The following is an 18625-nucleotide window of genomic DNA, read 5'->3' as shown; positions in this document are numbered from 1 at the left end:
GGCTCTGTGTAGTGTAGTGGTGATAGCGAGGGGCACGACGGCTCTGTGTAGTGTAGTGGTGAGAGCGAGGGGCACGACGGCTCTGTGTAGTGTAGTGGTGAGAGTGAGGGGCATGACGGCTCTGTGTAGTGTAGTGGTGAGAGCGAGGGGCACGACGGCTCTGTGTAGTGTAGTGGTGATAGCGAGGGGCACGACGGCTCTGTGTAGTGTAGTGGTGATAGCGAGGGGCACGACGGCTCTGCGCACCGGTGTAATCATTTAGCTCATGTATAAAGGAAGAGGCAGGGCTGCGGCTGGAGGAACTCATGACCTACACCAATGGTTCACGGCCAATCTGTGGCTCCAGCTGTTGTGAAACTACAAGTCCCATCATGCACTGCCACAGTTTTGCTATTAACGAATTCTAAGTGTGGGAGGGCATGCTGGGATGTGTAGTTTCACAACAGCTGGATAACCACAGGCCAGGACTGCCCTAGAGTATCATCATTTCTGTAAAAGTAAATGGTTTACCTGGTACCAGAAGTGCCAGTCACACGACCACCTGGCAGCGAGACTAACTTTACACTGGGATCGCAGCACCCAACGCGCTTCCACACCGCAGCGAAGGAGGGAACTGCGCCGGCCGCAGCTGACATCATGTTTATCTAGTACAGGGCTGGCCAAACCGGTCCTCGAGATCTACCAACAGTTCATGTTTTCCAGGCCTCCTGTAGCTCTGTAGAATTGTCAGTCAGGAATGAATGCAGCACATCTTATTAGTAATGACTACACCTGTGCTCCAGCTAGGAGGTCTGGAAAATGTGAACTGTTGGTAGATCTCGTTTTGGCCAGCCCTGATCTAGTACCTTCTGGTGAAGATCAGACGCGGCGCTGGGAAGAATATAGTTGTGGGGATCACAGAGGAGCGGTGCACATAGCGCAGCCTGTAGGCTATACAGATGCTGGTGGTAATGGCCAGAGGAAAGACGCACAAGCAGGTAGTCGCAGCAGATTTATTGTTTTGTTCAAGAGCGTTCTGCAGAATGTCAGGCGCACACACAGCAAGCTGGCACGCCGCGAATACTGCCGTGTGGTCGCTCAGTCCCTGCGGATGCCGTTTATACTGTAACAATAGTGGTAAGTTTGGTAAAAAAAAATATATCAACCCAACTGCACTGAAAGTAACCACTGTATTGTATGTACTAAGCCGGCGAAGTGTCCCAGCCTGACCCCATTGCTGCTACCGAGTACAGACCCCGATGTCTGCGGCAAGGACCCCTGGCCGTACGTGCTGGGCCTCGTGGCTCCAAAACAGCTAAAGGGCTGCCCAGGTCTGCTCTATTGTGCGCTTAACGCGGTGCTTCAGCTAGAACAAAGCTCAACGTGCCCTTCTGTCTGGTTCCTGGAAGGCACAGATGCCATGCATGGAAATTGTAGTGGCTGGAAGATGCATCATGCCGCAGCTGGAGGAGACTGTGATCGCAGGCTTCCCCGCCATACAATGGTGTCACCGGCAGAGACTGATCGCAGGTTTCCCCGCCATACAGTGGTGTCACCGGCAGAGACGCAGCTGGAGGAGACTGATCGCAGGTTTCCCCGCCATACAATGGTGTCACCGGCAGAGACGCAGCTGGAGGAGACTGATCGCAGGTTTCCCCGCCATACAATGGTGTCACCGGCAGAGACTGATCGCAGGTTTCCCCGCCATACAGTGGTGTCACCGGCAGAGACGCAGCTGGAGGAGACTGATCGCAGGTTTCCCCGCCATACAATGGTGTCACCGGCAGAGACGCAGCTGGAGGAGACTGATCGCAAGTTTCCCCGCCATACAATGGTGTCACCGGCAGAGACGCAGCTGGAGGGGACTGATCGCAGGTTTCCCCGCCATACAATGGTGTCACCGGCAGAGACGCAGCTGGAGGAGACTGATCGCAGGTTTCCCCGCCATACAATGGTGTCACCGGCAGAGACGCAGCTGGAGGAGACTGTGATCGCAAATTTCCCTACCATACAGTGGTGTCACCGGCAGAGACGCAGCTGGAGGAGACTGTGATCGCAAATTTCCCTACCATACGGTGGTGTCATTGGCAGAGACGCAGCTGGAGGAGACCTCGACTCACGTCTGTAACGGGACTGTGATCACAGGTTTCCCCGCCATGCAGCGCTATTCCGGTGCCACTGCGTTGCGCTAGCTGACGGGCTGGGAGCGGATAGAAAGTGGAACTTCCAGGGGAAATGGATTGGGGTTTTCTAAACACAAATGTAGTTTCCTCATCATAAACAAACTATAAAATGCAAATAACTTAGTTAAATAGGAAACATCATTGTTAATATAACGTCCCAATTAAATCTCCAAATAATAAAACGTACAGTACGCAACATATATACACTTTCACCACGTCTCTACAATTTTACAGTTCTATGTCCTTATACACCGACGGGACAGCCGGCTGTGTAACCTAATTCAATACGGAAGAGAGGCCGACGGGCTGTGTTGACAAGTACTAGAAAGTTTCAATGGCCACAACTTGTGGCAGGAGTAAAGCAGAATGGAGCAATGTGCAGACTGGCGCCAATTACAGTCACTTTATAGTCATTGCGCCGCCCCGGTCACATCAGATCCTGAATGGTCCGGGAACTGCGGCTAATGCGTGAAGTCTCATCATGGTCAGGCTACACCCACTGCAGGCCGAGAGCGTGTGGCTCATATATTACATATAAAGAACCCAGTAAAGTGCATTTGTCGGCTGCGCACAGGGGCCAGCATTGTGCGAGTTGTACAGGCCAATGCAGACTAACAATGTAATAAAAACTAGTGGCTCTGAACACAGTATGCGGGACTACCCCAGAGCTGGGACGGGGGAGCTGTGCCGGAAATAAAACATAAGGGTGAACACTTCCTTCTCTTTGTTTTCCTCAAACGCAGGAATGAGTAACAGGAGCAGAACGGAGACACTGAAATCCTCTTTCAATAGAAAAGTTCCTTTTACCCAATGTCCCACACACAAGCTTCAATCCACAAACGGCAGCAGGCGGGTCTGGAGCGGACGCCCTAGGCTTGTTTGGTGGATGGCGGCCCTGGACAGAGAGAGTTGCCGTGCCGCGTTAAGTGTCTGTCAAGGTTGTCTAGGATGGCGACAGTCATACGGAGAACATCTGGGTTGGCACTTGCGTGGTCTCTAATACGGTGAAGTTTCGCCAAGCCTCCCTCATCGATCAACATGCTGCAATACCGCACCGCTGGCGAGAGGAACGGGATAATGTTACTGCAGAACACGGGCTTATTCTACACTCACGTCTCATACAGTACACGTAGGATACATACGGTTTTTGCTGCACACATGTTGCATGGCCCAAACTGCCCACAGCTGCACCCCAGGTGTGTCAAAGCACGCTAGCAGCGGGAAGAAGGGGTTAAAAGACCTGGAAGGGAGAGAAGTGCAAGATGTGATATCTCCACCTCAATCCAACATCACTTAGGGTGGGATGTATCAAGCCTTAGACAGAGATAAAGTGGAGACGTTGCCCAAAGCAACTTCTCCGCACTTTTATACATCTCCCCCGTACAGAGTGGGTCATTCCGAGTTGATCGCTAGCTGAAAATGTTTGCTGCGATGCGATTAAGGGAAAAAAATGACACTTCTGCGCATGCGTAGCAATGCGCACGCACGACGTTCTTTCACAATGGCCGATGCAGTTTTACACAAGGTCTAGCAAAGCATTTCAGTCGCACTGCTGGCGGCAGAGTGATTGACAGGGAGAGGGCGTTTCTGGGTGTCAACTGACCGTTTTCAGGGAGTGTTCGAAAAAATGCAGGCGTGCCAGGAAAAACGCAGGGCGTGTTTGTGACGTCAAATCCGGAACTGAATGGTCTGAAGTGATCGCAAGCGCTGAGTAGGTCTGAAGCTACTCAGAAACTGCACAATATTTTTTGTAGCCGCTCTGCGATCCTTTCGTTCGCACTTCTGCTAAGCTAAAATACACTCCCAGAGGGCGGCGGCATAGCGCTTGCGCGGCTTCTATAAACTGCTAGCGAGCGATCAACTTGGAATGACCCCCAGAGTAGCTAAAAACTAGAACAGTCAATAGATTATTAAAACATAGGTTGGGAAGGGGACAGTTCTGAAGACTAGTGCACAGAAAGACTGTAGTTTCCAATAGCAACCAGACAACAGTTGTCACTTATGTATGGTCAGCAATTGTGACACGGTAATTATCTTTGTTTCTGGATGAGCACAAGTTTGACAATTACCTGGTTAGTGCTGGAGTATGGGGGGACCCCACAGCCCCCCACAAAGTGGTTCTACGAAGTCACCAGCTCTTCAGTCCTCCTGATCGGTTACATGGAAGTACAGAACCCTGGCCTTCGTCTAAGCCGGATCTAAGTGACCGACCGTACCGGATACATTATCTACTCACGCGGCTACGGGCTGTCATAGCTACAATACCGTCGCCACGCGTTACACTCCTGCTACATCACCAATACCGTCCCCACGCTTTACATTCCTGCTGCATCACTAATACCATCACTGCGCGTTACACTCCTGCTACATCACCAATACCATCACTACGCGTTACACTCCTGCTACATCACCAATACCGTCACTGCGCGTTACACTCCTGATACATCACCAATACCGTCCCCACGCGTTACACTCCTGCTACATCACCAATACCGTCACCGCGCGTTACACTCCTGCTGCATCACCAATACCATCACTACGCGTTACACTCCTGCTACATCACCAACACCGTCGCCACACGTTACACTCCTGATGCATCACCAATACCGTCCCCACGCGTTACACTCCTGCTACATCACCAATACCGTCACCGCGCGTTACACTCCTGCTGCATCACCAATACCATCACTGCGCGTTACACTCCTGCTACATCACCAATACCGTCGCCACACGTTACACTCCTGCTACATCACCAATACCGTCACTGCGCGTTACCCTCCTGCTACATCACCAATACCATCACTACGCGTTACACTCCTGCTACATCACCAATACCGTCCCCACGCTTTACATTCCTGCTGCATCACTAATACCATCACTACGCGTTACACTCCTGCTACATCACCAATACCATCACTACGCGTTACACTCCTGCTACATCACCAACACCGTCCCCACGCGTTACCCTCCTGCTACATCACCAATACCGTCCCCACGCGTTACACTCCTACTACATCACCAATACCGTCCCCACGCGTTACCCTCCTGATACATCACCAATACCGTCCCCACGCGTTACCCTCCTGCTACATCACCAACACCGTCCCCACGCGTTACACTCCTGCTACATCACCAATACCGTCCCCACACGTTACACTCCTGCTACATCACCAATACCGTCCCCACACGTTACACTCCTGCTGCATCACCAATACCGTCCCCACACGTTACACTCCTGCTACATCACCAATACCGTCCCCACACGTTACACTCCTGCTACATCACCAATACCGTCCCCACACGTTACACTCCTGCTGCATCACCAATACCGTCCCCGCGCGTTACACTCCTGCTACATCACCAATACCGTCCCCACTCGTTACACTCCTGCTACATCACCAATACCGTCCCCACACGTTACACTCCTGCTACATCACCAATACCGTCCCCACACGTTACACTCCTGCTACATCACCAATACCGTCACTACGCGTTACACTCCTGCTACATCACCAATACCGTCCCCGCGCGTTACACTCCTGCTACATCACCAATACCGTCCCCACTCGTTACACTCCTGCTACATCACCAATACCGTCCCCACACGTTACACTCCTGCTACATCACCAATACCGTCACTACGCGTTACACTCCTGCTACATCACCAATACCGTCCCCACTCGTTACACTCCTGCTACATCACCAATACCGTCCCCACACGTTACACTCCTGCTACATCACCAATACCGTCACTACGCGTTACACTCCTGCTACATCACCAATACCGTCCCCACACGTTACACTCCTGCTGCATCACCAATACCGTCCCCACACGTTACACTCCTGCTACATCACCAATACCGTCCCCACTCGTTACACTCCTGCTACATCACCAATACCGTCCCCACACGTTACACTCCTGCTACATCACCAATACCGTCACTACGCGTTACACTCCTGCTACATCACCAATACCGTCCCCACTCGTTACACTCCTGCTACATCACCAATACCGTCCCCACACGTTACACTCCTGCTACATCACCAATACCGTCACTACGCGTTACACTCCTGCTACATCACCAATACCGTCCCCACACGTTACACTCCTGCTGCATCACCAATACCGTCCCCACACGTTACACTCCTGCTACATCACCAATACCGTCCCCACACGTTACACCCCTGCTACATCACCAATACCGTCCCCACACGTTACATTCCTGCTGCATCACCAATACCGTCACTACGCGTTACACTCCTGCTACATCACCAATACCGTCCCCACACGTTACACCCCTGCTACATCACCAATACCGTCACTACGCGTTACACTCCTGCTACATCACCAATACCGTCCCCACACGTTACACTCCTGCTACATCACCAATACCGTCCCCACACGTTACACTCCTGCTACATCACCAATACCGTCCCCACTCGTTACACTCCTGCTACATCACCAATACCGTCCCCACACGTTACACTCCTGCTACATCACCAATACCGTCACTACGCGTTACACTCCTGCTACATCACCAATACCATCACTGCGCGTTACACTCCTGCTACATCACCAATACCGTCCCCACACGTTACACTCCTGCTGCATCACCAATACCGTCCCCACGCGTTACCCTCCTGCTACATCACCAATACCGTCCCCACACGTTACACCCCTGCTACATCACCAATACCGTCCCCACACGTTACATTCCTGCTGCATCACCAATACCGTCACTACGCGTTACACTCCTGCTACATCACCAATACCGTCCCCACACGTTACACCCCTGCTACATCACCAATACCGTCACTACGCGTTACACTCCTGATACATCACCAATACCGTCCCCACACGTTACACTCCTGCTACATCACCAATACCGTCCCCACACGTTACACTCCTGCTACATCACCAATACCGTCACTGCGCGTTACACTCCTGCTACATCACCAATACCGTCCCCACGCGTTACACTCCTGCTACATCACCAATACCGTCCCCACGCGTTACACTCCTGCTACATCACCAATACCGTCCCCACGCGTTACACTCCTGCTACATCACCAATACCGTCCCCACGCGTTACACTCCTGCTACATCACCAATACCGTCCCCACGCGTTACACTCCTGCTACATCACCAATACCGTCCCCACGCGTTACACTCCTGCTGCATCACCAATACCATCACTACGCGTTACACTCCTGCTACATCACCAATACCGTCCCCACACGTTACACTCCTGCTGCATCACCAATACCGTCCCCACACGTTACACTCCTGCTACATCACCAATACCGTCCCCACACGTTACACTCCTGCTACATCACCAATACCGTCGCCACGCGTTACACTCCTGCTGCATCACCAATACCGTCCCCACACGTTACACTCCTGCTACATCACCAATACCGTCACTACGCGTTACACTCCTGCTACATCACCAATACCATCACTACGCGTTACACTCCTGCTGCATCACCAATACCGTCCCCACACGTTACACTCCTGATACATCACCAATACCGTCCCCACACGTTACCATCCTGATACATCACCAATACCGTCCCCACACGTTACACTCCTGATACATCACCAATACCGTCCCCACACGTTACACTCCTGATACATCACCAATACCGTCACTACGCGTTACACTCCTGATACATCACCAACACCATCACTACGCGTTACACTCCTGATACATCACCAATACCGTCCCCACACGTTACATTCCTGCTACATCACCAATACCGTCACTACGCGTTACACTCCTGCTACATCACCAATACCGTCACTACGCGTTACACTCCTGCTACATCACCAATACCGTCACTGCGCGTTACACTCCTGCTGCATCACCAATACCGTCCCCACACGTTACACTCCTGCTACATCACCAATACCGTCACTACGCGTTACACTCCTGCTACATCACCAATACCGTCACTGCGCGTTACACTCCTGCTGCATCACCAATACCGTCACTACGCGTTACACTCCTGCTACATCACCAATACCGTCACTACGCGTTACGCTCCTGCTACATCACCAATACCATCACTGCGCGTTACACTCCTGCTACATCACCAATACCGTCCCCACGCGTTACACTCCTGCTGCATCACCAATACCGTCCCCACACGTTACACTCCTGCTACATCACCAATACCGTCCCCACGCGTTACACTCCTGCTGCATCACCAATACCGTCACTGCGCGTTACACTCCTGCTGCATCACCAATACCGTCCCCACACGTTACACTCCTGCTACATCACCAATACCGTCACTACGCGTTACACTCCTGCTACATCACCAATACCGTCACTACGCGTTACACCCCTGCTACATCACCAATACCGTCCCCGCACGTTACCCTCCTGCTACATCACCAATACCGTCCCCACGCGTTACCCTCCTGCTGCATCACCAATACCGTCCCCACGCGTTACATTCCTGCTACATCACCAATACCGTCACTACGCGTTACCCTCCTGCTACATCACCAATACCGTCACTACGCGTTACCCTCCTGCTACATCACCAATACCATCACTACGCGTTACACTCCTGCTACATCACCAATACCGTCACTACGCGTTACACTCCTGCTACATCACCAATACCGTCACTACGCGTTACACTCCTGATACATCACCAATACCGTCACTGCGCGTTACACTCCTGCTGCATCACCAATACCGTCCCCACACGTTACACTCCTGCTACATCACCAATACCGTCACTACGCGTTACACTCCTGCTACATCACCAATACCGTCACTGCGCGTTACACTCCTGCTGCATCACCAATACCGTCACTACGCGTTACACTCCTGCTACATCACCAATACCATCACTACGCGTTACACTCCTGCTACATCACCAATACCGTCCCCACACGTTACACTCCTGCTACATCACCAACACCGTCCCCGCACGTTACACTCCTGCTACATCACCAATACCATCACTACGCGTTACCCTCCTGCTGCATCACCAATACCGTCACTGCGCGTTACACTCCTGCTACATCACCAATACCATCACTACGCGTTACACTCCTGCTACATCACCAATACCGTCCCCGCACGTTACACTCCTGCTACATCACCAATACCATCACTACGCGTTACCCTCCTGCTGCATCACCAATACCGTCACTGCGCGTTACACTCCTGCTACATCACCAATACCATCACTACGCGTTACCCTCCTGCTGCATCACCAATACCGTCACTGCGCGTTACACTCCTGCTACATCACCAATACCGTCACTACGCGTTACACTCCTGCTACATCACCAATACCGTCCCCACACGTTACACTCCTGCTACATCACCAATACCGTCCCCACACGTTACACTCCTGCTACATCACCAATACCGTCCCCACGCGTTACCCTCCTGCTGCATCACCAATACCGTCACTACGCGTTACACTCCTGCTACATCACCAATACCGTCCCCACGCGTTACACTCCTGCTGCATCACCAATACCGTCCCCACACGTTACACTCCTGCTACATCACCAATACCGTCACTGCGCGTTACACTCCTGCTGCATCACCAATACCGTCCCCACACGTTACACTCCTGCTACATCACCAATACCGTCACTACGCGTTACACTCCTGCTACATCACCAATACCGTCACTACGCGTTACACTCCTGATACATCACCAATACCGTCACTGCGCGTTACACTCCTGCTGCATCACCAATACCGTCCCCACACGTTACACTCCTGCTACATCACCAATACCGTCACTACGCGTTACACTCCTGCTACATCACCAATACCGTCACTGCGCGTTACACTCCTGCTGCATCACCAATACCGTCACTACGCGTTACACTCCTGCTACATCACCAATACCATCACTACGCGTTACACTCCTGCTACATCACCAATACCATCCCCACACGTTACACTCCTGCTACATCACCAATACCATCCCCACACGTTACACTCCTGATACATCACCAATACCGTCACTACGCGTTACACTCCTGATACATCACCAATACCATCACTACGCGTTACACTCCTGCTGCATCACCAATACCGTCCCCACACGTTACACTCCTGCTGCATCACCAATACCGTCACTACGCGTTACACCCCTGCTACATCACCAATACCGTCCCCGCACGTTACACTCCGGCTACATCACCAATACCGTCCCCACACGTTACACTCCTGCTACATCACCAATACCGTCCCCACACGTTACACTCCTGATACATCACCAATACCATCACTACGCGTTACACTCCTGCTACATCACCAATACCGTCACTGCGCGTTACACTCCTGATACATCACCAATACCGTCCCCACACGTTACACTCCTGCTACATCACCAATACCATCACTACGCGTTACACTCCTGCTACATCACCAATACCATCACTGCGCGTTACACTCCTGCTACATCACCAACACCATCACTGTGCGTTACACTCCTGCTACATCACCAATACCATCACTACGCGTTACACTCCTGCTACATCACCAATACCGTCCCCGCACGTTACACTCCTGCTACATCACCAACACCGTCCCCGCACGTTACACTCCTGCTACATCACCAATACCATCACTACGCGTTACACTCCTGCTACATCACCAATACCGTCACTACGCGTTACCCTCCTGCTACATCACCAACACCGTCCCCGCACGTTACACTCCTGCTACATCACCAATACCGTCACTACGCGTTACACTCCTGCTACATCACCAATACCATCACTACGCGTTACACTCCTGCTGCATCACCAATACCGTCCCCACACGTTACACTCCTGCTGCATCACCAATACCGTCACTACGCGTTACACCCCTGCTACATCACCAATACCGTCCCCGCACGTTACACTCCGGCTACATCACCAATACCGTCCCCACACGTTACACTCCTGCTACATCACCAATACCGTCCCCACACGTTACACTCCTGATACATCACCAATACCATCACTACGCGTTACACTCCTGCTACATCACCAATACCGTCACTGCGCGTTACACTCCTGATACATCACCAATACCGTCCCCACACGTTACACTCCTGCTACATCACCAATACCATCACTACGCGTTACACTCCTGCTACATCACCAATACCATCACTGCGCGTTACACTCCTGCTACATCACCAACACCATCACTGTGCGTTACACTCCTGCTACATCACCAATACCATCACTACGCGTTACACTCCTGCTACATCACCAATACCGTCCCCGCACGTTACACTCCTGCTACATCACCAACACCGTCCCCGCACGTTACACTCCTGCTACATCACCAATACCATCACTACGCGTTACACTCCTGCTACATCACCAATACCGTCACTACGCGTTACCCTCCTGCTACATCACCAACACCGTCCCCGCACGTTACACTCCTGCTACATCACCAATACCGTCACTACGCGTTACACTCCTGATACATCACCAACACCGTCCCCGCACGTTACACTCCTGATACATCACCAATACCGTTCCCACGCGTTACACTCCTGATACATCACCAATACCGTCCCCACACGTTACACTCCTGATACATCACCAATACCGTCCCCACACGTTACACTCCTGATACATCACCAATACCGTCCCCACGCGTTACACTCCTGCTGCATCACCAATACCGTCCCCGCACATTACACTCCTGCTACATCACCAATACCATCACTGCGCGTTACACTCCTGCTACATCACCAATACCATCACTACGCGTTACCCTCCTGCTGCATCACCAATACCGTCACTGCGCGTTACACTCCTGCTACATCACCAATACCATCACTACGCGTTACCCTCCTGCTGCATCACCAATACCGTCACTGCGCGTTACACTCCTGCTACATCACCAATACCGTCACTACGCGTTACACTCCTGCTACATCACCAATACCGTCCCCACGCGTTACACTCCTGCTGCATCACCAATACCGTCCCCACACGTTACACTCCTGCTACATCACCAATACCGTCACTGCGCGTTACACTCCTGCTGCATCACCAATACCGTCCCCACACGTTACACTCCTGCTACATCACCAATACCGTCACTACGCGTTACACTCCTGCTACATCACCAATACCGTCACTACGCGTTACACTCCTGATACATCACCAATACCGTCACTGCGCGTTACACTCCTGCTGCATCACCAATACCGTCCCCACACGTTACACTCCTGCTACATCACCAATACCGTCCCCACACGTTACACTCCTGCTACATCACCAATACCGTCCCCACGCGTTACCCTCCTGCTGCATCACCAATACCGTCACTACGCGTTACACTCCTGCTACATCACCAATACCGTCCCCACGCGTTACACTCCTGCTGCATCACCAATACCGTCCCCACACGTTACACTCCTGCTACATCACCAATACCGTCACTGCGCGTTACACTCCTGCTGCATCACCAATACCGTCCCCACACGTTACACTCCTGCTACATCACCAATACCGTCACTACGCGTTACACTCCTGCTACATCACCAATACCGTCACTACGCGTTACACTCCTGATACATCACCAATACCGTCACTGCGCGTTACACTCCTGCTGCATCACCAATACCGTCCCCACACGTTACACTCCTGCTACATCACCAATACCGTCACTACGCGTTACACTCCTGCTACATCACCAATACCGTCACTGCGCGTTACACTCCTGCTGCATCACCAATACCGTCACTACGCGTTACACTCCTGCTACATCACCAATACCGTCACTACGCGTTACGCTCCTGCTACATCACCAATACCATCACTGCGCGTTACACTCCTGCTACATCACCAATACCGTCCCCACGCGTTACACTCCTGCTGCATCACCAATACCGTCCCCACACGTTACACTCCTGCTACATCACCAATACCGTCCCCACGCGTTACACTCCTGCTGCATCACCAATACCGTCCCCACACGTTACACTCCTGCTACATCACCAATACCGTCCCCACACGTTACACTCCTGCTACATCACCAATACCGTCACTACGCGTTACACTCCTGCTACATCACCAATACCGTCACTACGCGTTACACCCCTGCTACATCACCAATACCGTCCCCGCACGTTACCCTCCTGCTACATCACCAATACCGTCCCCACGCGTTACACTCCTGCTGCATCACCAATACCGTCACTACGCGTTACACCCCTGCTACATCACCAATACCATCACTGCGCGTTACACCCCTGCTACATCACCAATACCGTCCCCGCACGTTACCCTCCTGCTACATCACCAATACCGTCCCCACGCGTTACACTCCTGCTGCATCACCAATACCGTCACTACGCGTTACACTCCTGCTACATCACCAATACCGTCCCCACGCGTTACACTCCTGCTGCATCACCAATACCGTCCCCACACGTTACACTCCTGCTACATCACCAATACCGTCACTGCGCGTTACACTCCTGCTGCATCACCAATACCGTCCCCACACGTTACACTCCTGCTACATCACCAATACCGTCACTACGCGTTACACTCCTGCTACATCACCAATACCGTCACTACGCGTTACACTCCTGATACATCACCAATACCGTCACTGCGCGTTACACTCCTGCTGCATCACCAATACCGTCCCCACACGTTACACTCCTGCTACATCACCAATACCGTCCCCACACGTTACACTCCTGCTACATCACCAATACCGTCCCCACGCGTTACCCTCCTGCTGCATCACCAATACCGTCACTACGCGTTACACTCCTGCTACATCACCAATACCGTCCCCACGCGTTACACTCCTGCTGCATCACCAATACCGTCCCCACACGTTACACTCCTGCTACATCACCAATACCGTCACTGCGCGTTACACTCCTGCTGCATCACCAATACCGTCCCCACACGTTACACTCCTGCTACATCACCAATACCGTCACTACGCGTTACACTCCTGCTACATCACCAATACCGTCACTACGCGTTACACTCCTGATACATCACCAATACCGTCACTGCGCGTTACACTCCTGCTGCATCACCAATACCGTCCCCACACGTTACACTCCTGCTACATCACCAATACCGTCACTACGCGTTACACTCCTGCTACATCACCAATACCGTCACTGCGCGTTACACTCCTGCTGCATCACCAATACCGTCACTACGCGTTACACTCCTGCTACATCACCAATACCGTCCCCACACGTTACACTCCTGCTACATCACCAATACCGTCCCCACGCGTTACACTCCTGCTGCATCACCAATACCGTCCCCACACGTTACACTCCTGCTACATCACCAATACCGTCCCCACACGTTACACTCCTGCTACATCACCAATACCGTCACTACGCGTTACACTCCTGCTACATCACCAATACCGTCACTACGCGTTACACCCCTGCTACATCACCAATACCGTCCCCGCACGTTACCCTCCTGCTACATCACCAATACCGTCCCCACGCGTTACACTCCTGCTGCATCACCAATACCGTCACTACGCGTTACACCCCTGCTACATCACCAATACCATCACTGCGCGTTACACCCCTGCTACATCACCAATACCGTCCCCGCACGTTACCCTCCTGCTACATCACCAATACCGTCCCCACGCGTTACACTCCTGCTACATCACCAATACCGTCACTACGCGTTACACTCCTGCTGCATCACCAATACCGTCACTACGCGTTACACTCCTGCTACATCATCAATACCGTCCCCACGCGTTACACTCCTGCTACATCACCAATACCGTCACTACGCGTTACACTCCTGCTGCATCACCAATACCGTCACTACGCGTTACACTCCTGCTACATCATCAATACCGTCCCCACGCGTTACACTCCTGCTACATCACCAATACCGTCCCCACGCGTTACACTCCTGCTACATCACCAATACCGTCACTACGCGTTACACTCCTGCTGCATCACCAATACCGTCCCCACGCGTTACACTCCTGCTACATCACCAATACCGTCCCCACACGTTACACTCCTGCTGCATCACCAATACCGTCCCCGCGCGTTACACTCCTGCTACATCACCAATACCGTCACTGCGCGTTACACTCCTGCTACATCACCAATACCGTCCCCACGCGTTACACTCCTGATACATCACCAATACCGTCCCCACACGTTACACTCCTGCTGCATCACCAACACCGTCCCCACACGTTACACTCCTGCTACATCACCAATACCATCCCCACACGTTACACTCCTGCTACATCACCAATACCATCCCCACACGTTACACTCCTGCTACATCACCAACACCATCCCCGCACGTTACACTCCTGCTACATCACCAATACCGTCCCCGCACGTTACACTCCTGCTACATCACCAACACCATCCCCGCACGTTACACTCCTGCTACATCACCAACACCATCCCCGCACGTTACACTCCTGCTACATCACCAATACCATCCCCACACGTTACACTCCTGCTACATCACCAACACCATCCCCGCACGTTACACTCCTGCTACATCACCAATACCATCCCCACACGTTACACTCCTGCTACATCACCAACACCATCCCCGCACGTTACACTCCTGCTACATCACCAACACCATCCCCGCACGTTACACTCCTGCTACATCACCAATACCATCCCCACACGTTACACTCCTGCTGCATCACCAATACCGTCACTACGCGTTACACTCCTGCTACATCACCAATACCGTCCCCACGCGTTACCCTCCTGCTACATCACCAATACCATCACTGCGCGTTACGCTCCTGCTACATCACCAATACCGTCACTACGCGTTACGCTCCTGCTACATCACCAATACCGTCACTACGCGTTACACTCCTGCTGCATCACCAATACCGTCCCCGCGCATTACACTCCTGCTACATCACCAATACCGTCCCCGCGCGTTACACTCCTGATACATCACCAATACCGTCACTGCGCGTTACACTCCTGATACATCACCAATACCATCACTACGCGTTACACTCCTGCTACATCACCAATACCGTCCCCGCGCGTTACACTCCTGATACATCACCAATACCGTCACTGCGCGTTACACTCCTGCTGCATCACCAACACCGTCCCCGCGCGTTACACTCCTGCTACATCACCAATACCGTCCCCGCGCGTTACACTCCTGCTACATCACCAATACCGTCCCCGCGCGTTACACTCCTGATACATCACCAATACCGTCACTGCACGTTACACTCCTGATACATCACCAATACCATCACTACGCGTTACACTCCTGCTACATCACCAATACCGTCACTGCGCGTTACACTCCTGCTGCATCACCAATACTGTCCCCGAGCGTTACAGCGCAGGACGCACCTGTAACACGCAGGTAGATGCCGGATCACTATATGCCCATGCAGAAAATATACAGTTACTCGTTCTAACAAACAATCCTGTAGCTGAGGCTTGTCCTGCAACATCTGACGGAGAGACCACAAAGCCAGGGCGCTGCTCACCTGTACGCCACCATCTCACACTCCGGGGTTGGCCAGCTGAGTATGGCAGAATGCTGCAAACAGGAGAGAGAAGTCAGAGTAATGGAAATCTACATATTCTAGCCGTAAAGACCCATAAGCTGGTCTGGCCCCTTCCTCGCAGCCCTTCATTAAACGGTCCTCATGGTTCCCTCTTAGCAGCCGGACCGTCACCATAATGAGCAGAGAGCCAATGTTGGCTCAATTTAGCTTCCCTGTAGGCGTGTATGGTTTGTGATGTCTGATCGTATGATTGGACAGGAGTCACGGCCAATCAAATGATGCATAGACTATACACCCCTGGCCTAGCTGGTTTAGGGAACCACAACGGACGTTCCTCATATCTGGACGACCAGCATAGTGGATTCACATTCCCACACCACACAGAAGACCAGCATAGTGGATCCACATTCCCACACCACACAGAAGACCAGCATATCTGGATCCACATTCCCACACCACACAGAAGACCAGCATATCTGGATCCACATTCCCACACCACACAGAAGACCAGCATATCTGGATCCACATTCCCACACCACACAGAAGACCAGCATATCTGGATCCACATTCCCACACCACACAGAAGACCAGCATAGTGGATCCACATTCCCACATCACACAGAAGACCAGCATAGTGGATCCACATTCCCACATCACACAGAAGACCAGCATAGTGGATCCACATTCCCACAGCACACAGAAGACCAGCATAGTGGATCCACATTCCCACACCACAGAAGACCAGCATATCTGGATCCACATTCCCACACCACACAGAAGACCAGCATATCTGGATCCACATTCCCACACCACACAGAAGACCAGCATATCTGGATCCACATTCCGACACCACACAGAAGACCAGCATATCTGGATCCACATTCCGACACCACACAGAAGACCAGCATATCTGGATCCACATTCCGACACCACACAGAAGACCAGCATAGTGGATCCACATTCCCACATCACACAGAAGACCAGCATAGTGGATCCACATTCCCACATCACACAGAAGACCAGCATAGTGGATCCACATTCCCACAGCACACAGAAGACCAGCATAGTGGATCCACATTCCCACACCACACAGAAGACCAGCATATCTGGATCCACATTCTCACATCACACAGAAGACCAGCATATCTGGATCCACATTCCCACACCACACAGAAGACCAGCATAGTGGATCCACATTCCCACACCACACAGAAGACCAGCATATCTGGATCCACATTCCCACACCACACAGAAGACCAGCATATCTGGATCCACATTCCCACACCACACAGAAGACCAGCATAGTGGATCCACATTCCCACATCACACAGAAGACCAGCATAGTGGATCCACATTCCCACATCACACAGAAGACCAGCATATTGATCCACATTCCGACACCACACAGAAGACCAGCATAGTGGATCCACATTCTCACATCACACAGAAGACCAGCATAGTGGATCCACATTATCACACCACACAGAAGACCAGCATAGTGGATCCACATTCCCACATCACACAGAAGACCAGCATAGTGGATCCACCTTCCCACACCACACAGAAGACCAGCATAGTGGATCCACCTTCCCACACCACACAGAAGACCAGCATATCGGATCCACATTCTCACACCACACAGAAGACCAGCATAGTGGATCCACATTCTCACATCACACAGAAGACCAGCATAGTGGATCCACATTCTCACATCACACAGAAGACCAGCATAGTGGATCCACATTCCCACACCACACAGAAGACCAACATATCTGGATCCACATTCCAACACCACACAGAAGACCAGCATAGTGGATCCACATTCCCACATCACACAGAAGACCAGCATAGTGGATCCACATTCCGACACCACACAGAAGACCAGCATAGTGGATCCACATTCCGACACCACACAGAAGACCA

The 18625-nt window shown here is 52.2% G+C and overlaps 1 protein-coding gene across 2 annotated transcripts in view; it reads right to left on the bottom strand.

Annotated features, from left to right (window-relative positions):
* Positions 1-978: 978 nt before the first annotated feature.
* ZYG11B (zyg-11 family member B, cell cycle regulator) overlaps positions 979-18625 on the bottom strand; it is a 148635-nt gene continuing 130988 nt past the window's right edge. For both annotated transcript variants that reach the window (XM_063938894.1, XM_063938893.1), the window contains 3 exons: positions 16682-16734; positions 3305-3402; positions 979-3219 (listed from right to left, as the gene is read on the bottom strand). In XM_063938894.1, the coding sequence (XP_063794964.1) occupies positions 3032-3219; positions 3305-3402; positions 16682-16734 (339 nt within the window). In that variant the 3' untranslated portion in view covers positions 979-3031. The remainder of the gene's footprint in view (positions 3220-3304; positions 3403-16681; positions 16735-18625) is intronic.

The sequence above is a fragment of the Pseudophryne corroboree genome, chromosome 9 (genome assembly GCF_028390025.1).
Source record: "Pseudophryne corroboree isolate aPseCor3 chromosome 9, aPseCor3.hap2, whole genome shotgun sequence".
NCBI classification, from domain to species: domain Eukaryota; kingdom Metazoa; phylum Chordata; class Amphibia; order Anura; family Myobatrachidae; genus Pseudophryne; species Pseudophryne corroboree.
This window is presented reverse-complemented; position numbering and strand designations above follow the sequence as displayed.